This window comes from Poecile atricapillus, chromosome W (assembly GCF_030490865.1).
Source record: "Poecile atricapillus isolate bPoeAtr1 chromosome W, bPoeAtr1.hap1, whole genome shotgun sequence".
Taxonomy (NCBI): domain Eukaryota; kingdom Metazoa; phylum Chordata; class Aves; order Passeriformes; family Paridae; genus Poecile; species Poecile atricapillus.
The window spans coordinates 54,513,217-54,538,939 of NC_081288.1; the positions used below are offsets into that span (position 1 = coordinate 54,513,217).

At 35.9% G+C, this 25,723-nt stretch overlaps 1 protein-coding gene across 4 annotated transcripts in view; it reads right to left on the minus strand.

Moving 5' to 3' along the window:
- The window catches only part of LOC131592057 (calcium-dependent secretion activator 2-like), a 283,092-nt gene that overhangs the window by 31,068 nt on the left and 226,301 nt on the right, over positions 1-25,723 (minus strand). For 2 of the 4 annotated variants that reach the window (XM_058863314.1, XM_058863312.1), the window contains 6 exons: positions 24,338-24,494; positions 17,186-17,327; positions 9,048-9,203; positions 6,769-6,916; positions 5,735-5,749; positions 3,160-3,234 (listed from right to left, as the gene is read on the minus strand). In XM_058863314.1, the coding sequence (XP_058719297.1) occupies positions 3,160-3,234; positions 5,735-5,749; positions 6,769-6,916; positions 9,048-9,203; positions 17,186-17,327; positions 24,338-24,494 (693 nt within the window). Of the gene's footprint in view, positions 1-3,159; positions 3,235-5,734; positions 5,750-6,768; positions 6,917-9,047; positions 9,204-16,936; positions 17,057-17,185; positions 17,328-24,337; positions 24,495-25,723 lie in introns of all 4 variants that reach the window. The other 2 variants (XM_058863315.1, XM_058863313.1) reach the window with 2 other exon arrangements.

The following is a 25,723-nucleotide window of genomic DNA, read 5'->3' on the forward strand; positions in this document are numbered from 1 at the left end:
GACCACTTTCTCCATCTCACAAAGTACTGAAATCAAGGATAACCTTTCTGCAGCTTCACTTATTGATCAAACAGATGGAAACTGCTGAAACACTGTTGAAATAGAAACCCAACCAAAGTTTCTCCTGAGGCAGGCCTGCTTCCAACACAACATTGCTGCTTCTAGAATGTGGTTGAATATAGCAGTGTGTGTACCCAGCACAAATTTTGTGCAGAAATCACATTATTTTCTGGGACCACAGCTTCAAGGAGATGGAGCACAATTGCTAAAGGTGGTGATTGTGATGCCATGTTTCTCTTATCCTTGCTATTCAATAGAAAACCAGCTCTGATTTCACCTGAAAGTGTAATAGCACTGGTTTTCTGTCAGCAGCATGAGCTGTTGAGCTGCTACTCCATGGCCAAGAAGGAGGCAAGAAAATGTATGCCCAAAGTCTCTGGTATGATGTGGTTTCTCTCCCCTGGACTTTCACCTGCTATTGTCTGAGTAGTGTGATTCCTCAGTAAGAGGTAGCAGTAGGTTTTTTTGCCAAAATTTTGTTCTGACAAAAAAAAATAAATTCTTATTAATTGCAGTTATTACAGCTTTAAAGTCCCCCAAATTTACCTTAAAGCAAACAAATTCCCTTTTCACATCCTCTGTGATGTTATGTTGCTGAAGTAATTCACAGTATATAACACAAAATATCCGTCAGCCATGGTATTCATGCACATTTATTTTACAAATATAAATTGCTTTCCAGTTTATATAAAGATTGTTTTAAAAGCCATCCCTTGCTCCCAACGCTGACATTCCCACAACCAAGAGTATCATTTTATGTGTGAGGACAGAACAAAATTCCATCTGGCATGCTGTTAATGGGCCCTGTAACAGTGTCACAACAGTGTCACCTCCAGAGGAATTGAGATCATCACTTTACAATAAGCCCTGCTCTTAACAGTTCAAGGAGCAGGAGTAAGTGCAAACCTACATTTGTCATTTATCAATCTAACCTGTCATATTTACAGTGATTAATTAAGACACTGGTACACAGGTGCCAATCAAAGAATAAATCCACATCACGAGAGTGGCAGTTGTTTCTGCACCCACTTTATTAGACCAAAACTTTTTGCTTTGCACTTGCATGCCTGTGAGAAGATGCTGTTCATACTTTAATTAATTTTATCTGGTTGACAAGGATTCTTTCTGCAGAAAAGTGTTCAACTTTGCTGTGCAAAGATTGGCTAAAGAAAAGACTGACTTCATAAAAAACATGGTGTCCACAGTGCCAACACATCCAACACATAGTGCCAACGAATCCAGCACAAGTGGGACACAAAATAACAGAGAGCAAAACATGTCCATGTCAAGGATGTCTGTTTCAACAAAAGGCTTAGTTATGTAGCTGGAAACTTGTTTTCTGAGATGTCAGTGTATGGATTTGTGAAACTCTAAAAGCATTTCTGCACATATCTCACATTCTATGAATTGGTTACCCTGAGACACATTGCTCTTTGTTTCACTGTTTTGTGCTATTCCTGTGATTTCTTGAACGCTTTAGACTGATGCATCTTGTGTAAAAACGACCCAGTATAGCTCTTAACAAGTAAAATCTCACTGAATGAGAAGTATTATTTTTAGTTTCATAAGTGACTTGAAGCTAAAGACAATGATTCAAACACTTACTCCACTGAGACACAAAGGAGGTAATAAAGAGGTAAAGACTGTCATGCACATTGATGTGTATTTTTTTTGGCCAAAACCGAGAGCTAAACCTCAGCCTTCCTTTGTACCCTTAGGAGCTTTCTGCCTTGAAACAGAAGCGGTCAGGATGTCACTGGCATTTCACATCTCAAGTGAGGAGACACTGGTTAAACTTCCAGTGATCAGCCAATGACATGGAATGTTTGTTACCTTGCTCCCTGTTTTGAGATTTCAGCCTCTGGCATTACCATGATAACTAATAATGCAAATTCCTCTGTATTGACTGCAGTTGTCAATAATTTTATAATCTCAGATATTAAAAAAACCCAAAAAACCAAACATTTAATAGCACGATTTTTCTGATTAAATTCCCCTTTCTTCCTCTTCCTTTTCAATAACACTAAAACCATAAACTGGAAGATTAGTTGGGAACAATGATAGGCAACATGTAGAACTTGAAACTGTTGAGTGAACTGCTTGTAATTATGTTTACATCAAAACTTCACTTTAGACCAAAAATTTGTAGCTTCTACACAGTTATTGTTAAGTAATAACATTTATTTTAAACTTCTATAATGATTCTACAAAGCCTTCTTCTTCAACTGATAGTTGTCAATCCAATTCCCATCCCCATCCCCCCACAACAAGCTGTGACAAGTTAAAATAAAGGCTTGATGAAAACATAACCAGAGTCTTACTTTTTGTCACTAACTCACAAATTGTAAATATATGGCTTATTTATCCTACTTTGAAAATCAGATATTTGTGGGTAGTTTTCAATGTAGAGATAACAAAACTTCTTATAAAAGCTTTCTTTTCTATCATTATTCGCTGTGTCCTTCAAACTATTTGAGATGGAAACTTGTTTTTTTATATCAATCACTTAAGACTTTTACTGGATAGAGGTTCTCAGAAAGACAAGACACTGTTTAAGTTTCCTTCACTTATTTTCCAAGTCCTTTTATCGTGGCAAAATACATTTTATTTTTAAATATAAAAGCCTAAAAAGTCAATTTCGAGAAACAAAAACGTATAAAATATTTTTAATTAAATGGTTTGTGGACCAAAATCTCATTAAGAAATTAAACTGAAACTCTGGATATTGTCCACCTCTAAATAAGAAATTTAAATACTAAATGATGGGAAGAAAGTTCTCATGTAAGAAATTAAACAAAAAATAACACAGGGTATTAAGTAAGACAATAATGACAAAATTTAGTCCCACCAGTTCTACTAGCCTCTAGCAATTCCTATCTACAACATAAACACAAAAGACAAACTTATCTCAGTAGCAGGCTGCACAGAAATTGTTTACTCAATTGTTATAAAATGTAATAATTTGCACAAGTAGCATTTACAAATCATGTTGCCCCCCACAATTTTCCTGTGTATAGAAAAACTGTGTGATTTTTGAATACATCTCCAAAGTTCAACCATTTTCTGCTGTATTCTAAAATAAAATGTAAATAGCTTTACCTTTGAAACAAGAAGTGAAATAATTTCTTTAACAGTTTCATCAATCAAGTCATCTATTTTTGAATGGTATTGTTGCTGTAATTCAAAAGATAAAAAAGCATTAGCATGTATATGAACACACACTTTTGTCGTAAGTCATAAATGGTGCAAAGCTGATAACCCTGCCAGATCAGATTTACTTAAAATTATCATTTTGAACATCAGAAGAACAAACCCTTGAAAATGATCCACCCAATCAACAGTTTCTTACATTCTGTGTTGAAAATTTTCCCATGTACACTGTTGAGTTAAGCAGCTAATGGGGTTATTATTTAGATGAATTGAGTTCTTATACTTATTCAGGCGAAGGAATGTGAAGGATAGTTTTTGTCTTCTCCTATATAATTAAGGTGGCCATGTATTTTTTTCTAAAGGGTTGGTTTAGCTGGAGAAGCAAAAAGACTAGAATAAGATTTAATTAATACAGCATTTCATGTCTGACAACTCTCATTCATAAGTTATTTTAAATGTCCTCTAGAAATAAAATGAGCTCCAATTGTTCATCCTGAAAGAGCCTTTCTGTTAGCACAGTGAGCTTCAGTTTATACAAATCTTACAATATGCTCAAGCAAGGGCAAAATTAAAATTTCATCAACAAAGGAGAATAGATGGTAACAAATTAATAGGCCATAGAAGGCATAGTAAAACAGACTTCATTCTCCATAGACTTTTTCTTTTGCTTTTTCATAAAGAAGGTGCCTTTAAGTAAATGCTTTTAAAATAAATCTGAAAGACTTTTAAGATAATCCTACCGAGCTCCCTTCTGAAATTAACAGGAACTAGGGATCCCATTCTGTCAAGTAGACACATCAATTTAAACAGTAATTCTTCCTTTAGAAACATTTATCTGACAGCAAAGACTGTCCCCAATAGCCACTTCACAGAAAATGTGACTTGTAAAGACTAACCCTATCTTCCTAGTTCAAGGCTACTTGGAACAGCTAACAGCATAATGCTTGGAGTAAAAGTACTGAGGTCAGCATAAACATTAGCCTAACAGCATCTGCCAGCTGAATAGTTTTCAGAATTCCAAGTTTTAAAGGCTATTTTTCATCTGTTTTAGAGTCGCCATGCAAATCAAAACATTAATTCTGATCTGCTGAATATTTTTAGGAACGATTTTCTAGTAAGTACAGATATTGAACTTGGGTTTAAGTTAAGAGACAGTAAAACTATGAGATGTGTTTGCCCACATATTTTTATCTGCTACAGCTTCGAACGCCAAATGTTAATTTTTGTTTTTAATTTATTTTAAAGCTTAAAAACACTTGAAAAATGTAAATACACAACTCAGACAAGCAGCTGCATTCACATTTTAACAGTGCAAAAGAGCTTATTGGAAATACATCAAAGAACTTTCTACATTTTCATATATATTATATTCCAACCATATTAATGTCTTGACCAATAAAATATTGTCTTGATCTGCTGAGGGGTCTAATCACCCCAAACAGTGCCTGTGTCTGTTGCTTAAAAGTCTTTAGAAGGCAATGCTTTTTTACTGTCTGGAAACAATAAACAATTATTCTCCCACTGATGAATGCCAAAACTATATATACTCCTGTGATCCATAAAAAAAAAAATCAGTTGTCCCTCCCAGAAAGTATCTGCAACTTAATGTTCACAGTACATTAAATTAATATATCTATCTATGTAAGATCAGTTCCTACATTTTTTTTTGTTTTTTCTTGTATTTATCTTTTTTCTCATCACAAAGCAAATACAATTTTGTAGAAACGCAGTATAAGCAGTAACTTCACTCTGAACAAGGTGAAAAAAGAACTGAATCAAGCTTTTCAAAAACCACAACATGGCTTCAAAACCATGACATTTCTTCAGAAACAATTTTTAAATTATATTAATCTGATTTTTTTTCACAATTTACTGTGAGTACCATGAGATCATAAATACTCCGACCCACTCCTCTCCAGTGCTAATTTCCACTAAAACAGTCACCCTCAGCAAAACAAAACTTCAGATCCTCGTGGAAGATGATTTGACTCTGGGCTTTAAGAAACTGGCTGAGCTTTGGCTGGGGACTGGCTGACAGTGCAGGAGGCATAACCCACAGAGGCAAGAGAAAGGCACATCCTGGAAAAAGATGGATTATTCCATCTGTCTGCAGCTCACTATAGGCATATTTGCTATTTGCTATTGCCTGTCCCCAGAGCAGTACGTGCACGTGTGTGTTTGCAGGTTACTGCTTGTACACACATGAAAGGTGAAATGGCAGCATCAGCTCAGACAAAGAGTCGATAGTTGTGGTTTCCTTCTGATGAGAATCCAAAACTTTGTGATCTGGTAAGACAGGACACTGAGTCTAAAAAGCAGAAAAGTGAAGACTTCATCTTGAATCACCCTGGAGGACGAACAAGGACTGAGAAGCTGATGATCAGGCTGTTGCACAGTAAGACCGTGAAGGAATTTTGGCTAACAAATTAACATGAAAAGCATATTACCATGTAATACAAAAAGTGGCTGTAAATATTCAAAGAAAAAGAATGAAAATTAAAAAAAACAATGAAAAGACACTTACCCATTGACTAGCAAACTGGTTCATGTCACGGAAAACCAAAAGGAAAAATAAAGACGACAGGGTATAACAGGAAAATGATGAATGTCTCATTGAATTAGGAAAAGAAAAGACAATTACATAGAATATGCTCACTTGAAAAGATCACTCAATGAAATGAAGAACACAGTACAGAAATGCAAAAATCAACTGAAAAAAATGTCCATATAGTGCAATTGTGAAGCTGCCTAAAGCAGACGCCCATTTTTTGTTGCCAAATTCTGAAAAATGTTTTTACTGTCTCTCCAAAACCAAATCAAACAAATTACAAACCAAATTACATTCTAATGCATTAGAATAGAAAGAACAGTTTTGATTTTTTGCTGGTGGTCTCACCAATCTACATAGCATTCCCTTTTAATTTCACAGATTATTCCTGCTGAGAGTGACAACATGGGAGTGACAGAAGTCAGTGAAGTTTACATATCCTTCAAAAGCACATCAGTGCTCTGCTGTGGAGTATTTACAGTCCTGGCAGCAGACTACTGCCAAAATGGTCCCTGTCCTTGGAGACCAAATTAAAAAACCCCATTAAATTACCTGATTATTTCTTTCCTCTATTTTCAGCATATTCCTAGCCATGAATGGTGGGTCTATAATCTATTTAAAACCAAACCTTATTAAATTAAAACCTGTCTGCAAAGGACAATATTTCGGCTCTGTTTTACAATTACAAAGGAGTCCTGAAGTGGGCTCTTTTTCTGTTGCAACCCAAGAGAAATTCCTGGAGGGGCTGTGAGTCAAGAAATCCTCTGAATGTTCAACAGATTCATAGGTCAAAGCAAACAAATTACAGAAGCACTCTGTGTGCTCTCTGGTGGAAGATGAGGGGTTGTGTCTTGCATGATGCTTATAGGGATCAGCTGCTGCACACTTCTGTACCAACAGAGCTATGTGATGCATCTCAGCTAGCCTGAAATTAATCTAAGGACAGTCTGCAGTATGAGATGTTTCAGATCAACCAATCATAGGAATTAAACACACAAAATTCCACTTACCTCTTGCCCCCCATCCAGTATGCAGAGTTTAGCTGTCTGTTTCTTGGCATCAACTAGGACGTTAAACATTGTACACAGATAAGGAGGTATACGCAGGTCTGTTGATTTGTTTGTCTTCTGCAGCTTCAGTTCAAATGCAATTCTTGTTCTGTTTATTCAAACACAATTTGGAATATGAGTATTTCTGATAATTCTGAACAACACAGTAAATGTGTATACATCTTACTGAACACGTTGGCATAACAATATACATATGCATGAGAACATTTTAGAATGAAAATTCTGTAAATTCAGAATATCAACCTTTCAATAAACAATTGCATTGATGGTAATCTCAAGGTTCTGCACTTCTTCAGTGAATTCAGTTGAACAATAAAAGTATTATCTTCTTTATTTCTAGATAACAATATGTTTCCTTGTATTCAATTTAATTCAATGCAATGAAAATACCCCTTATTTTACAGCTTTTCTATGCTAAAATGCATTTAAATGTATAAAATGCCTCCTTCTAAGAAATGTAATGAAAAAATCCTCTTCTGGCTTTAATGGAAAGAGAGTTTTAAAATAGAAAATGAGTTTAATATTAAGAATATATTAATATTGATATTGAAAATTAAGACGTATCAGGAGATACATCATATAAACCCCCTATTTTCTTCTCACATCAGTGTAAATAAGGAGCATTGTCGCTCAAATAAACTATACTTCAACAGATCTAAAGACAAAACATTTTATGTCCACTCTTATTTTTTAATGTGAGTATCAAAAATTCACACAAGATTTTCAGAAGATGGGAACAGAAGAATCCTATTTCCATTTTAAAAATTCTTAAGATCATATCAATATCACAAGAATTATAACAGAATAATTCCATCATTTTTTATGAGTTTCTACTCTAATCTTTATTACCTGACATACAGTATCTTTGACCACACAAAAAAATAATTAGTATATTAAGACTGGTATGTTATATATTAAGACTAAAATATTAATATATTTTATAGTCCTGTAAATAAGACAATAAAGTTTGTTGTTTTTTTCTGGCTCAAAATCAATATAATCCATGTATTAGTAGCATTGAATCTCTTTGCTACTCTTTCTATGTTTTATTAGACTAAGATTATACTAGTAGTCTTCTAGTTCTTTAAGATTTCAACATTTTTCTGAGATTTCTTAGATAACTGTAATTGACTGAGCTTCTAGGCCAAGATGGATTGCTTCAATTTTAGTGTTTCTTGCCTTTCTTTGTTAGAGCTTTAACTTTTATTCCATTCCCTGTATCACTCCCCTTTCATAATCAAATAGAAAAGTTCTTTTAAATGTTTCTGGATTTTTAATCGTGATTTCATCACACTAGCAACAGGCTCATATCCTTAGCCTGAGGTTCTACTTTTTCCTCCTCTGTTTAGAGAAAATTATTCAATACTGTGTCATCTGTAAGGATTCTCTGCTTGTTTAGCCTTTCTTATCAATATTGTACATTTTATGTTTAACACAAGTTATCTAAAAAATTTATTTTCCCCATTCTATAATTTTTTTTAAAAAATCTGTATTTTTATATGTCCAGATTAAGCTTTCTGAAGCACCTAATTGTAGATCTCTGTAAATTTTCTACACATACAGATATTTCTTCTAAACTGAGTGATATTTACTGAAAGCTATGGCAGAGGTCTTTTCAGATCACCTATAATTAATTTAAAAGAATATACCAATAAGATACAGCTCAAAGAAAAACTGCACTACATTTTCTGTAATTTTCAGAAGTTTAGCACTACAAAATTTAGCTTCATCTGGATGACTATGAGCCAGCCTTGTTTGTTGCATAAATGTGTAAATGTTGTATACTCAATAGTTTGTAATATATTTTTTAGAGACAGTACTCTAAAATTGACAAATTAAATAATACTATTAACTGAACTTGAAGAATAATGTAGTAAAGGGGGAGGGAAATGTCCAAAAAGAGAAAGAATTCTTCTACCAGAATTCTGAGTTCTGTTAATATTGGCCACTAATATGGAATAGAAAAAAAAACAACTTGCTTTATTCACTTCCAAGGGTCTATTAACAGCAGATAGAGAAATTCTCCTTTGTATTTCCTAGATGTTGCCAAATTGCTGATTGCCAGATGCTGGAAATAAACACAAGTCATGCTCTCTTTAGAATTGCCCTGATTCCTGTGACAGGATTCTGGAATAGATATATCTCTGCAAGCCAGCACAAGCCCTCCTGTGTTAATTTTCAAATCACTCCCAATTTTTAAATGATCATTTCAACTGTACCTTTTAACACAGGCTTCTATCATGTCAGTGGCCATGAGTTTAAGTCTCTGCTCTAAATGGTGGGCAAATTCTGGTTCTGGCCAGTGAAGATCAAAAACAAACATCTGCAGAGCATCCAGTTTCCAGAAAAGATCTTCTGATGTAGCCGATCCATTGCTATAAGAAACAAAAGAAAACAAAGCCCCCAAGAAACAGAAGATAAATGTATGGATGTCTATCCCAGTTGCCACATAATTAAGGTAATAAGATCTCCTTATCATACCACCTTCCTCCTTCATTTCCCTGAATCTTTTAGCACAGTTGCTCTTGTTTAAAAATCATGAAAATGGTAGTGAGAAACTTAAAATATATCCCCTTAGGGTGAAAAAAGTCAATGATTTCTCATTTGTTAGCTGAGAAATATGGCAGGATAGGGAGGTAGATGGGATGCTGGGGAGCATGGAAAATTAAATAGCTCAACTCTCAGATCAAGATAATAAAATACAGGATACAGGAAGAGTAAGGATATTTTCAGTGTAGTGAAGACTCTGCATATATTTTCTTGCCTTCATAACTCTAGTCGGTAAGTCTACCAAAGAAATGAAGATGCTAGAAGTGATATTTTAAAAGAGATAACCAGACATACAGTCCCTTGATAAATACTCATGAATTCTAACTGGGGGAATAGCATCAGATCTGTGTGGGAAAAAAAGAGAAGAGAAACTATGCAAAGAAATTTGTGTACAAACAAAACCAGCAGATTAATATGGCTCTATGCCATCTCAGATTGTCCATAATGTATTAAAATTCTTCCACCCTGATTTGATTGCTAAATTTAAATACAATTGCTTATGGTAAAATGCAACAACTTAAAGCTAAAGTAAGCAGTTAAGTTCATTTACACTTCCACTGTCAATAGAGATTAATTACATTTTCATGGTGTGTTGTACTGCAATGCCTGAGTTACCGTTCATGATTAGTGTATACTATGCAACATTGAATTCCAGGATGTGAGTGACACAAGCAACCAAAACTCAGCCTGACAGTCCCAATTCAGATCCAAACAGTTTAAGTACATCACTACTATCGTTGTTTTCTTCCGCTTTATGACTAAAGAACAGAATTATCAAAGTGTTAAGTGACTCCAGCTCTCATGGAAGGAATGAGTGAGCACTGACTGTGCTCAGGACAGAGCAGGGTCAGACTCAGAACCAAATGAAACAACCAGAAAGACCTGTAATATCTGACCACCTCAGAGAGGAGCACCACCAGTGGGTCACACCGGGTTAGCCGAGGCAGCGAGGTGAACTGAAGCACGGCTCATGTTCAGGGCTCTGAAGAGGCAGCAGGGATGTGGTCAGCTTCACTCTCACACCTGCATCCATCCCTTCCAGACACACCCATGTGCCCCTTGCTCCTCAGCTTCAGGCTGCCCTAGGCCAGGCGAGGGGCCAGCAGGGGCTGGGACAGGCTGGGAGCAGCAGCTGCCTTCCCTTCAGTCCCTTCCTGCCCAAGGGAAAGGCTGCTCTGAGCCACCAGGCTCCTCTTTCAGTGCTGCACGTTTGGACATCCATGCTGCAAAGCAGGATATTCCACAGCTCCCACACACTTCTTAGTTTAGGCTTTTTCGATACTACTTTCTCCTCACTTAGGTTACACAGTAACTGTTAATTTTGTATCGTATTGTGATCCTGAAAGAAAACAGCAGAAACAGGAAAAAGGCCCTCGGGAGTGCTAAGGTTACAACTTGCACAGGGGCTCTACCTGTTCAGGGACCACTTTCATACATCACTAAGTTTAATTAGGAATAAAAAGAAAAAAACAACCAAGGCTTCTGGAAAATTTGTAATCCTGTTAGACTGCTTTTGAGTTGTATGACAAGCAAATATTGAAGGTATCATTGCATCTGCTGTGTATGCTAACAGTGAGTGACACTGTAGATGCTTTGTTTAGACCTTATCTGATTCAAAGGTGACTAAATAAAGTTTTGAGATGATCAAAGACAAATCACATGGGGACAGAAATGGGACAATCTCAGTATTTATATAACTGTTGATAAAAACACATGTTTTCTAGAAAACAAACCAAACTTTCTCAAGAAACAAAACTAATCAGTTCCATCATCAGATCATAAAATTTAACCAATTTTTATTCTCCCACAGTTGTTTCTTTTTCACCTGATGGAATTAAAAAAAATAAATCTTTAGGACTCAGGAAGACTAATGCATTCATAAGAACATAAATGTAGTTTTATGCACATTTCCTACTTTGTTTACTACTACATTATAGTAGCTACTAAATTTTATTTAATTAGACTACCAAATAAAGTTTCACAGTTATAATAAATGAAATAACAGGCACAGGTTTATGGAAGAATTCATTCTGTGAGAAACACTAATTCATTTGTTCTTTTTTCATATAATTTTGAGTTTTCATCCCTCAATTTTTTACTCAGCATTGTCCAGTGACATTTGAATTTGATTAACATATTATACTAATAAGATGAGGAAAGAAAATGCTACAACAGAAATTGTTTTTTCCTGGTTCTCAAATCCAAACACAACAGTCTAATCTGTTTGCTAAATGCTGCAAGAGAACTAAACTTTTTTGTCTTCCTGGCACAGGAGTAATTCCTGCATTCAAATCAAGACTGAATCTGTCTCCATAATTTGAGAACCTTTTTTTATTTAATATATTCCTGGCTATTGAAAAGTTTTTATTTGAATGTGCGTGGTAAAGCTACTTCAGTCTAAAGAAGTGAATAATATTGCTCTATCAGGAACCAGAACCGACATTCTTTCTTTAAAAACTATAATAGTTATCCATAGTTTTAAAATTAAGCACAAACTCTACTGCTTTGCTGGCCAAAACTAAACCTTTTAGGTACTGTCTAGCTGTCCATTCTTATTAATCAGGTCATGGCAGTAAGAGAAGGTTACCAGGGATTCAAAGAGGCAAATATAATGCACATCCTGTTATAGCCATTTTTTCTAATGGAAATTTAACTTTGCATTTGGTCACACTTTGACTGGGAGAGTGGACCAGGTATCTCCAGAGGCCCCTTTGAAACTATTTTATGACTTTATGCCTTGTATCATACTGAACACAGCAAAAAAAGAGATCCAAGACATAATGTTTCTCCAAGAACCTGCAGCATATAAAACCTAGGAGTTGCATGCAGCCATAATTCACTTATCCACTGACACCTGAAAGAGGCAGCTTCCCACTGGGCTTGCCAGGTACCTAAGCAGTAGCAATTAGTCAAACACTCCATTAATAAAGTACACTGGCTGCAAGATACTCCCACACATGACTCCAGAGAAGATGTAGCATAAATAGTTTCTTGCCTACATATGAAACTCCGTAGGGTGGCTTGGGATATGAAAATATAAGCATTAAATATCTAAGAATATTATCAATCAATCAAAAGACTCAAAAGCAGCTGGTTTCAATTCTATAATCTACCAAGGACAGGAATGGTCCTTTTACAAATTACTGTAATTTTTTTTAAGTTTACTACTGAGATCCTACCCACTAGTGTCTTGTGAGGACCACTTACAGAACATGGCACAAGCATTACATCTCTTGTGAGTCCCCAGCTTCTGTGCTCCAGCTTTTCATTCTTTATGCTGCCTCAAAATATATGTTCAGGGCTTAGGAAGTCAACTGAGAATTTCTTCAACAGAACAGGATTTTCCGTAATTTCAGTGTCAGATGTATCCAGCCCCATCTCTCTACTTTTCACCAGCACATGAGGTGGAAGATGGAAAAAAACTTTTCCAAGCATCAGTTAGTGCAAAGTTCCTCAAAGATATCAGGGACAGAGCTACCCCATGACTCCTCTTAGCTCAAGAGTGAGGCAACAACCTAAGGATCAAGCAACCAAAACAAGTTTTCTTGAGTCTTCTTTCTTACTGCATATTAGTATTTTTTGAAGGAACGAAATTTGCCCCACAATATAAATTTGTCTTCCAGAATGCTCAATAGGACTTAGCTATTCAAAACTCCTTATTCCATAGAAAGCAGATCCGCCAGATTTCGCTATGCCATCAATCCTATGCTGTACTTTTAAATACCCATCCTTGGAAATGCAGGCCATGGCCTCCTACCACTGTAGAGGAGAAAAGCTCTATGACAGGGACAGATGTGGCACTGCAGATACACCCCCTCAGGACAGAGATGAGAGATGGCCTCCTGACTCATTCAGCACACACAGAGGGGCCCAGCACAGGAGCTCAGACATACTCAGACCAACTCCCTCCACATCTCTATTGGAGCACCGTGACTGCTCCAGCCTTGTCCCTCTTGGCACTCATTATAGCTGAGCCATAGCAGCAAGAATATAGATGATACATTTCCTTTGATTTTGCTTCTTCTGGGTGGAAGACAAGACAGGACTATTCTCCTATAAGCATATATCTTATTCCAGGTTTCCCCAGCCTTGAATTTTCCTGAAGCTGATGTTTTAGATTGGTACCAGATAGCAACAGACAACCTCAGATGTGTATTATGGTGAGTGACACTATGTTATGTCTTCACTGAAAAGAATAATCTATAAATTAAACCATAAACAATTAAAATCACCCATATATCTAACTAAAAATCCAGGTCCAGAAGATGCAAAAAAAAAAAAATCATATTTAAAGTATGAAAAGCAATTTAAAATAGTATATTTGAATTAATGAATAAGTGAGGAAAACCTCCTCATTGTAGCTGATTGAAAGCTTTTACAGAATATTCAAACATTTTTGCTCTTTAAGATTATCTTCAGCCAAATGGAAGAGTAATTCACAGTGCTCTGCATGTCTAGCCAATGTGTCCTCTGAGTTACCTTCTCTAGAGACCAATCAAGAAAAAGAGACTACTACTTATAACAATTTCCCCTTTTCATATCTCACTTTCCAATGCCTAAAAAGAAGTGGAAAAAAGGTAACAATTCTTCTAAATGCCGTTATAAGTAGCATATAATTATTCCTCAAAAAAAATGATCAAGGACAAAAAAAAGAAACAATTAAAAAATAGAAATAATCTTTGCTAGTAATGTTCAAGGGCATTGTAGCAACTTTAAGTGAAAATGGGGAAAATCTATCTTCATCAATAAAGCACACAAATGGATGTCCAACTCTGAATATACTTTCACTTCTTTCTCTTCAGTAAAATTCTTAGATAGGCACATAGTAGCTCTATTGAATATGAATATACTTAAACATGAGCTTGAGAGCATGGACACAAACATTAGTAAATTTTGGAGAATAATAAATCTCTTTCTATTAGAGATAAAAGAGACACAGGGCTTCAGCAAACCTTTAACACAGCTGGCTCACAGACTACTCATTCTCATTCTTTTTTAATCTAGATTCTTCATTGTGCAATTCAAATTGATAATGATTAATTGACCAAAATCATCACTTTGAAAGAGAAAGAGGGAAGTCCAGCAGAACTCTGTAACAAACATAGTCATCCTCTTGCCAAATCATCAGTTTTGTGTCCAGGAGAAGGAAGCATAGTGAATTGGGAAAGAAAGACTTGGGGGAAGCAGTGGAGAGGAGTCCAATTGCACTGCTAAATTAGATGACTCTGTTTACTGTATGTATAATTCAGTGTATCCCTCTAGTCCATCTAAGCTGGGCTGTCCATCACATTGAAAGGGAAAACTGTGGAAGCTCTGGGTTTTGCTTAGCAGGCATCTGAACAAAGGTACTGGGTTACTCCTTGTTGAATAAGTTAACTAGTAAGTGTGTTCTCCCTGAACAAGAGGATGGGAGAAGAGGGAGAAAATAAACCCCTCCTCCTTTCTTTTACATAATAGTGGAAGTGACCCACTTCCTCTGTGAGAAACTGAGCCACCATTACCAGGAGAGAAAAGGAAACTCCTTAGCATGGGAGGAGGAACAAGTGGCTTGCAGAGCCTTTTTATCTTTTTTTTTTTTTTTTTTTTTTTTTGCCCAAATACATGACCATTCTGAGAATGGTAACTTAATGCTGCCTGCAATAGAGACTGTCAATTCATACACATTTTATAAATATAACCTCAAAGCTCTATGTTTCGGGAAAAGAACCTGGAGAGGTGCCTCCATCAGAGCCAGCACCATGGCAGATCTCTTCCTGAGTGCTATGTGTGGTGGCTGAAAGGGGAAAATGGCCTTACAAAGGTCACAACCACAGTAAGAGACATTGCTCACCCCCACTTCTCTTGAAAAGCAGCAGAATGACAGCTGCTGCTGGCCAGTGTTTACAGCATGTCAACCTCACTGCTCCCCAAATGCTATGAAAACCTCTGGTTTCATAACTGTTTGGCTTAGGATTTTATGCATACTGTGCCATAAATACCTTGACACTAAATATAAGAATGTGTGCAAGGGTCATGAGCCCATGACTGAATTTTACTATCCTTGCACGTGTTTGACAACAGTCTAGGAATATATTGCTGCACCAAACCCTTCATTTAGGAAAGATCTACCACTATAATCCTCCAACTAGAACCTGTATTAATTATAAATTCAGTATTCAAAATACATGAAATTTCATCTGTGCAATTTATTTTTACTGGATGGGGCTGCTAGAAAGCAGACTACAAGAGCACATCCAAGATTAGCAAATCTTCTCTGAAAGCTGTTCTTTAAAAAAAAAAGTGACCTTTGAAAACCCTAGGATAAGAGAGAGGAATTTGAGTTCCAGAAGGCCAATTAGTTTGTATTCAAAGCTGAAATGACTTGCATAAGCACATCAGGAGAAACCTAGCATTACTATAGTAAACACAAAAGGTACCAAAGCCAAGGATTAAGAGGAATTCTGTCACTTTTTAGGGGAATTAACAGCAAAACAACAATCGTAATACTCCCTTTTTACAAGGAGTCACATGAAAAAGACAAGGGATAATGGGTTCAAGTTACTTCTGGGGAGTTTCTGATTAGAAAGTAGAGGAAATTTTTCACAATGAAGACAACAGCCATTGGAATAATCTCCCCCAGAGGAAATGGTGGATTCCCCAACATTGCATATTTTTAAAATTTGTCTGGACAGGGCACTAGGCCATCCTAGACCATGCTTTTGCCAAGAAAAGTTGGACAAGATGATCCTTGAGGTCCCTTTTAACATGGTATTCTGTGACTGTATTAACTCTTGCAGAAACAGGTCTAATGCTGTTTAGGAGTCTGTCATAAAACTTGAAGAGACAACACTTGTCTTGAAATTATAGTATCAGCAAATGTGCTTTGAATGTGTGTTTTTTGAAGTCACTCACATTCATGCTTTCCTAATATAACTTTTGCTAAAATAAGTTTCTTGAGCCTTTCTCTAACATATAATTGATTTGTCCTCACACAGAAATCAGACCTGTAACTATGGAATATTTCCACAGAGCACTGAAATATTGGGGAAAAATCAGAAAGAAATGTTTTTTCAAGCAAACAAAGAAAGGGATGTACTTCTATTCTTGGCAATTATTAATATTTTACTATTTTCCTGTAACGTGGATATTTAATCTGATGACAATATTTATAATCAATGGCTTTCAGAACCAATATAAAATTATTTCATAAAACCCATGCAAAAAATATAATGGGCTGCCTCATTTTACAAAATCACAATCTAAAATCAATCATCCAAAGGCTTCCCCACTGCTTATTAATTCAAAAGAGTCATTAGGTTGTTTAGAGTACTAAATATCATTCCTGCTATGGCAGACCTTTGCCAAGTTGATTTTCTAAGTTACCAGGTTTAAGACTGCTACACTTTAATGCACTAGAAAGCGCAACTCACTAACAGTCCATGCTTGGCTCACTCCCAAGAAACAACAATTTCCAGCTAAGAGAGGATAAACACCATGCAATCCAAATACAGCTGCACAGAACACTAGCAAGGCCATGCAGAGCTGACATACAGTCAGAAAGTTATTGAAGAATACACACGTGGAGTCATACAAAGAAGTCATCCAGGTTGGTGTAGTAAAGTTAGGTATTTGTGGAAGATTAAGAGGCAAACTTGGAACTTTTGGAAGAGCTACATTAGGAAGACTGTTGGTGATGCTCCTGTGAAGAAATAAACAATGTAGGAATACAATAAAAAATAGAATATTTAGAGGACAACAGGGGACAACCCCTTATTAGACAGAAAGCTATAGACAGGTGCTTTGTTAGGATTTTGTAAGAAGCACTTACTTGACAGGTTGCCATGACTCTTGTTCAAGACCTCTGTGAATGGACTGGGCAATTGATGATTCCATGAGATCAATGTAGCGGACAACCATTGGAACAAAAATTTCTTGCAAGTGCTTGTGAAACTTTCCATTGCACAAAAGTGCTTTAGAAAAACAAACAAAAGACAAAATGTCAGACCTTTTGTTATAGGAAGAAGTGTATCTTAAAATGTTTTAGTACACAAAGGCATTTTAAGAATAAGATCTCACTTGTGTAGGAAATACAGTTCAGAAAAGATAAATGAAGTGTTCCATAAGGACAGTGTAGTGCATTTCAGACTGTCAGTGTAATGAAAACTAGGTACATACTAAAGATCTTTACTGAACCAGAACCCTTTTGCATCTTCTCAAAATTAATAATACGCTTTGCTGAATCTAAACATTAGCAGTTTTGTTCACTACTTCTACACCAAGACAGGACAAAAATACCCAAACAAAGGAAAAAAAAAAGTATTTGAATGCCATTCATAAGCAGTAGAATATTACTTATTTCACAGATGGGACTTACTACATGAAAAACTGCATACACATGCAAACTAGACATGCTCAAAATCTGAAAATTAGTTTTCCATCACCACTGCTTGTCCTTGTATTTCCTGAAGTATTCTCTCAGCAAATTCTAGCTCTTAGCACACTAATGTCCTGTCCCACCAAGGGAATATATGTTTCATGTTTTGAATGTGTCTGTGTTCAACCTTTAATCTAGCACTGTTATTAGGACCTATAAGAATATTCCCATGTGCATATGGAAATCATAGAAGCTCAGGCACAGAGAGAAATTTTCATGACCTTGACAACCTTATTTCTCCCTTGTCCGTGTTCTGTTGTTTTAAATTCTTTTGTAGGTTTCTCCTCCCACCTATTCCAGTATACAGACTTCTTGTGTGATTGGATGGACACCAAAACCACATTTGGAGGAGGCTTCCTCCTGGAAGGAAGCCTGGATCACAGGGCTCACCATGGACACCATCCTTTAAAATGACAATCCCTTTTGTTCTACTATCAATGCCACTCCATGTCTAACATAAAAAAAAATTCTACTTTGCCCTTCGTTCCGGAATGACATCCAGCCCAAACTGAACCTGGGAAAGATGGAGACTATGGGGAATATGTGCCATCAAGTTTCTGTCCCCTATTGCTACTTGTATTGCAAGGAAGTGCCTTTGTTGCTGAATGTCTGAACACTATGTTACTTTTTTGCCTTGCATACAATGATCTGGAAGCAAAAAAGGATTTTCTTGGAAACATATAGGAACAATTTCTTGGAACAATAGGAAATATTGTATCAATCACCTTTACCCAAGGAAACAATTTTATGTGATGAGCTCTCTTGGTTTTGTGCAATTGCCTTTCTTGCTAAGAATTTTGAAACTTTAATTTCCAACCACTTTAGACACAGGGGTCAAGATAGATGAAGTTTTTTTTTAACAGGCATCTAGGAAGCAGGCAGAGATTATTAAGGTTTCCACTGAGAAAAAGGCAGAGGTGTAGGATCATCTCTTTATTAAACACCTGAGAATTCACCCTTGAGAGTACCTGTGAGTCTATTACAAACATGATCTATTATTTACAGTGTTCCTCAAAATAATTGTTAACTAGTTAGTTCTGGCTTATTATTTATGTATCAGGAATTCAAAACAGTTTTATTTTTCTCTATTTATAATTGTTTTATATATCTTAAAACTACGGCACCTTTTATCAGCAACAAAAATGACTGAGGAGGATTTGGATATTAATACAAAGGTTGCACAGTAAACTGCTGATGAGCACTGCCTTTGAGAAACAAAAGGTTGCTGGTATCAATTTGCATATTAGGCTGAGTTTTCAAGGCAACTTTGAGCTGAAAAATAACAACAAGAGTACAACTGTGCCAATTAAATCAATCTTGCTGCTTTGCAGTGAACCAGTAATTAATCAGGCAATCACAGATACTTGAAGGAATAAGGTTGTAGTTTAGTGTTTTTTGAGCACACTGCAGAAATGCTCTGCTACAAGCACTGCTCTGGGAATTACAGTAATGAAGCCTCATGGGCAGGAGGGTGACTTGTTATTTCAAAGCCAGCATGAAATTTTAAGATGTCACAAGCAATAAAGGTGTTCAATGTAAAAGCTGAATCATTTTCCTAACATCATGACACCAGTCTTTACAGGGAAGTGAAACTTTCCAAAATTATGCCAAGACTTACTGTCACTTCACCTCCAGGGTGTTCCCTGTGTATGTGGTACACACTCACTAGAGAACTGTCTTGGATCAACAACTCCATGAGCATTCTGTTTTCCCAGGGTTCAGGACATGGCAGCTCTGATTTACCCATCTGGAGATCTCCATCAAGGCTTAATGTAGGGAGAGAACTCAAAACACAGGGATAAGTGATACGGCTGAGTATCATCAGACTCATGGCACTCTACCCTATGATTAAAATTGATCTTGCCAAAAGGTGCCACCTGTGCATCAAAGCAGATGGGAAACAAGAGATCCTTGAGGAAATGCCACACTTAAGATCCCTCAACTACCACTTGTCTTCAAAGCTGTGTAGCTTAATTCTCCATTGTCTTTTCAATATAGACACCCCACACCCTCTTCATATGAGTCATCTCATAGTCATACAAGCAACAATAAAATGAAAGCCTATGCCAGAGCAAGGTAATGTACAGGCAATATTAAAGGAAAACACATTACAGGAATAGAAACAGAACACTGAAGTAGATATTCTTGAAATATTGAAGAAGAAAATTATTATATTTTTTCCATATTAGGAAATATATTAGCTGCAATATATTAAAACATGACAAGAGAATATCAGAGATGGAGCTAAAGTCTAGTTATTCAGTACTGGAATGATGTTTCATCTCTAAAAGTAGGAAATGAATCTGCTGTGCCTGCATACTACAGAAGTGGTGAAGCTTCTACTGCTTTCACTAATACAGGCAGATCTTAGGAGTTATCCTGGAGTCAGCATGTCATGCTGTCCTCAAGAGCTTCTGCAGAATTAGAGGCAGGGAAGAATGACACAGATTAACATGAGTCTCTTTTCTCTTGACATAAATAGCACTCTGTCAGAGAGTCTGTAATTATCCTGCACTTAATAGGACCCTACAGAGAAGATAACTTGAATTTTCTGGTATATTTTTAAATCCAAAATAAGAAAGTATATTTCAAGAAGGAAAAAACATTGAGAGTCCAGATTATATTTGTAACAATTGAAACTCAAGTAATGACATGTGAAAAGAAAGTTTGTATTCCCATTCATTTGCTATTTATATTCTGCCTCCACAGAGAATTTCTTAATCAGCTAGTTAAATTGCAGTAAAAATTGCAAATATCCCAATTTATATGGAAATTATCTTGTATTTTTACATATAAGACATATTTTAAAAGCAAATTTTACAGGTTTACTTTGTGAAAGCAAGGTTAAAATTTATTTAATCTTTACAAGATCGAGTTACAGAAACAGCTTGTTGCACAATTTACCTTTGTGTACAAGTCCCATTAGGAAAAACGATAATTGGATATTCTGGAAAGGAATAATGCAGCTTGAGTTAACTCTCAGTGTCAGTAACCAAGACATGTAGCTTTTATCTGAAGGTATGTTATGATTTCAAAGCAGCTCCTAACAGGCCTGAGTCCCAGATGTGAGAAAAGATACCCTCTACAGTGAGTGAGAAGTGTAAGGTTTGAGATATTGGGGTGGGCCTACAGATCTGATGACCTTAAATCCAAATTGTTTTCTAACTCTACCCTGTAGATTAAGATAGGGTATGATGTTATACATGAAGTCTAGTCCAAAAGTAGTACACAGTCTATAACAGAGCAGGAAGGTGATGTTCTGTCTTTGGTGGTGTTTGCCACTCCAGAACAGCAGTGGAACAAAATGTATCAGAGAATTCCTTTCAAAAGGTTAACACTCAACATGCTGTTTTTGTAAATGAGCTTCACCAGACTCTCTGCCCATTACAGCAGACTCTGGCAGAGTTAGACAGGTGCACTGACATTCCACTGGGTAATATCTGAATGAGAATGAAGATTGTGAGTTACCTTCATAATACTCCTAGTTTTGACTGGTTTGTGCCAAGGTAGCAATGCAATAGTGCTGAGCAACAGCACAGGACAACGTGGCAGTAAGTGACACTTGGAGAGAAAACTCGGTAAGGAAATGATCAGAACACTGAATATGGAGTTGGAAACCCTCTAAAACAAGCAAAATATTCAGACACTCCATCTAACTAGGCATATGCCACTAAAGGATGCCTCTCACACCATGTTAAGTGAAGCAGAATTAATACATGTCTGTATTTTGGGCACTAAAAAGATTATTAAGAATCAGAATTAATCAGAAGATTAATCTGAATAATTAAACAACTACAGAAAGTAAATTGCCATCTAAAGCAGGCCTCTTCACAACATAATTTATAGGCTTTGTGGACAAAAAGTAACACAGTCATTACAGAGAATAAGACACAATCCTGGGACAGCTACGTTTTTCTTCCCTTTATGAATATCTAATTCCAGAATGAATAATTTTGATATCACAGGGTGATGTTGAGAACTGTAGCACTGTACAATCTGCAAAGCTTCACAGAGTAATGCATAATTGTGTGTGGACAATAATAACTCTTGAGATCATTAAAATGTATATTACAAAAGCAGCTACAATAATTATTTCAAATATTTACAATTTGAAAAAATACATTAAATTTATCTTCAATTTATTATTCATCTCCACAGTGAATGCAATTTTTTAGATAACTTTTTGTGGTTAGGTCTCATGAGAAAAGCTGAAATATTTTACAAGATGGGAAGATCATCCTCCTCCCTCCATTTTTTAAAGTTCTTCAGTTAAACTAAACAGGAATGCAATCATTGATATACTCTGCCTTTTGGAATAAGGTCAGAAGATAATGGAGAGTCTCAGGGTGGCACAAAATGCAGACCTTCATGAAAGAAATGAGAAGCTTCAGTCAGGACTTCCCCGTCCTCCCTTCTCTCTATAAAAAATTATACACCACATTGGAAAATGCATTTTTTTTCTCATTATTAATTAAATGTTGACTGAAGTATTCGCCTTGAATCTTGTACCATGTTTTTTACGTTGTGTAAAATAGCACATTCACTATTATTTGAACATACATGAATATGAATTTCCATTATCTCAAAGGTTTTTTTATTATACTTTAGTGACATAGTTATAAAAATAGTTTTATATGCAAGTTTTCTTTAATGCTGTAAATGTAAGATTGTTTCTTTATTGTTAGGAGTTCTCTCATGTCAGGTTTATGTGAAAACTGATGCATGCACCAAAGATTTAGAGCTCATTTAATGTTCTTGAGATAGAATAACATGCAGGTGTCAGTCCTCCAAATTTCAGTGAAGATTAACCTAATATGCAATATGGTGACCTAACTGTTCTTCATTTGAAAGAAGTCTGAAAAGTAATCTCTGATATAGCCAGAGAGTGAGAATAACCCAGTGGGATTTCCACCTCTTCATTTCCTAATGAGTTTTTTGATAATGAGAGGTGACTTTGCCAGTCACTGTGGGCTCTATTATGGCTAATTTACTTCACTTCACTCTCCTTGTTAATTATTAACACTAGCCTTTTTATCCTCATGAGACCACATTCCAGTTTTTCCCTTTTTAGATTATTTTTCTAAATATATCTTTATGAAAGTGATAGTTTTCAGGACAAGATTTTCACTTAGGGTAAAGTTAGAATTACTAATTTTACCTTGGAAGACTGTAAAATTGATTATATAAGTATGGTACGCTCTTGCTAATGCTTTTAATGTAGTTGCAAGGTGAAAAGGCTGTTAATTAAAGAATAAGCACTGAGGTATGTTCCACTTGGGAATCACTTCCTGGTAGAATGGTCACTTGCCACTTGCTAACATGTCCTCTGATTAATAGGTGACTAATTTCCATGGTTGCTTTCCAGTAGTTCTGGAAAAAGAAAAAGTGTGTAATTTTCCAGATGGCTTTCACCTGCCAGAAACTGTCATTTAATATATCTATTACCATTAGGGAATTACTGAAATTGGAATACAGGTGTGATATTTCATACAACAGTTGTTTCATGTCCTTTAGTTAAAGTTTTACAATTCTTGTAATAGTTGCTTTAACATGAAAGTTTTCATAAAATGCCTTTCTTAAGCCTTTTCTACTAATTTAACATTATTATCTGTTTACTATTTTAAGGAAAGAAAAATCAGCAGCCTATAAGCAATCTCCTGCATGTGAGGACAACCCTTGATTGTTTCTAACACTTCTCTCAGGTTGGAACCAAAGATCAAAGGAACACAAATGACACAACAATAAAGTTAAAACTGGTGTCACAAATCCTTCTTGTAAGACCAATGTAAAATACCTACACAGTTTTCAGAAACCAAAGAATTGTTTTAAGTGCATGTAACATCACAGCTAGAGATATGATTCCTAAACTGAAAATGTATGATGGTAGGAGAAGAAGTTGAATATCCCATCTGAATATAGGCTTCAGATTTTTAACCTGAATTTTAGATGGTTGGACACCACTTAAAGAGGTGCACAATCCACCTTTCAGGAGTCCAGCTCTTATGATATGCACTAAAACTGAAAGATTCCTGCACCCTTTTCAGCAACCTTCTCCAGTGGCATCATAGCAATTTTAATGTTTCTGAAGTTGCAGTTGGCTCAACAAAGGATCCAAACAGAAAATTTGTTCTGTGTATTTTATTCATTTCATGCTAACACTACTACACCTTTACAGACATAACTAGTGTGAAAGAAGTTTAGAAGGCTTAGAAGGAAATCTAAACTACAATTTTATTTAAACAATATAGATTAAATGCAAACTATCAATACCTCTTGTGCTACTTCTACATAATTGACTCAAAACTGAGCAATTTGTGAATACCAAGTGGTTAATGCACTGCCAGAATAAGGACTGAAATGGTACAAGGATAGAGAAAACCTGCTCAGCTTGCAGGAAATGGAACACCAGGATATGTATCATAAAAACAGGCATTGCCACTTTTATTTTGCGGATTATCCTATTTAAAAACACAAAAAACATTTCTAAGGTGTGGATACATTGAAAAATCTTACCCAGAGAGTATGTAAAAAAAGTTAAGATCTTACTGTCGTTTCTGAGGGCATTATTCAGCAGCTGGAAAAGTGGGAAGCTGTCCCAGGAGTCCTGTGGCTGTGCCTCAAGTGCTGAATCCATATCAACAGAATACAGAGACAAAAACTTCTCTGCATGCTCAGCCAACAGCTCTGGCCACCAAGCGAATGCCTGCAAACATGAAAAAACAGAATTACTAAGCATGAAACTAAGCAAAAAGATGTGTTCTATCTATGGCAGAATACTTCTGAGTGACATATCACGTCCTGTCTCATTTGGGGAGGAAGAATGGGTCATGTGAATAACGTGAAATATTTTATAAAACTTTGCATCAAAAAATATAAGAAATCACACAGATTATTGTGGGAAAGGTGATATGATCAGAATAAAAATATAACATCAAAAAAATCAAGAACGAGAATATAAATGCCTGCAACTTTTTTCAGAGAGCAAAGAAAAGCGTGAAGGCCTCACCCTTTAAAAAATGACTGTATGTTACTTTTGATTTCATTAAATTCTAAAGCAGATTAATTTATTTTTAAAATATATCTTTATAAATACATTTTGAATTCATTTGGTAATCAAAAAGGATGGTTTATGTGAATTTTTATTCCTTGAAGTCTGAGGGTTTTTTTTAACATCTAGAGAGTGATTTTAATTCTCTCTTTTGCCTTAAAGATGTCAGCTTCTTCTGAGGAAGACATCCAGCTTTCCCTGTGCAAATGCCATAAATCTTTAGAAGTTCACTAATGTCTATACCAATTTCCAGCAACTGAACATGTTGGAACAGTTTTCTCTGGCAAAAATGTATATTCTTAGGCAATCCTTAAAGAAGAGAAGAAATCTGTGAATAATATCAGCAAATAAAGCCAGCTCTTCATTAAAGACATATAACTATTGTACTTTCTTATTGTCATGTAAATCTAGGATTTTAAATGTCAGTATTGGAGCTGAGCATTGGATCAGAGGGAGCTCTGTGATCCTGCAGTTACAGATGAAGGTGAAAGGAGTTTATGAAACAGGATGAGCACTGAATCCTGCTGAGAGTGTTTTGCTCAGAGTTTATAAGAACATCTGACAGTGAAAATGCCTACACATGCAACACAGGAAGATGTCACTGCTTTCAAACTTATGCCACTCATTTTGAATATATAATTTTGAATATTTTGGAGTTGCCAACATGGAACATCTGTAGCTTTATCTACACAAGAGCTCGATCTCCTCTGCTTCAAATAAATTCACAGAAATCTTCACTTGCATTTATGGAATGTAGGCCCTGGGTGGTGTAGAATTATGTAGTCAGGTCTGAAAGGTATAAAATAGAAGACAACTTCTGTAAAGTGGTCTACAAATGTGTTTCTGTATCATGGACTTTCTGGCCACTGCCTGTAGTTCTTTCT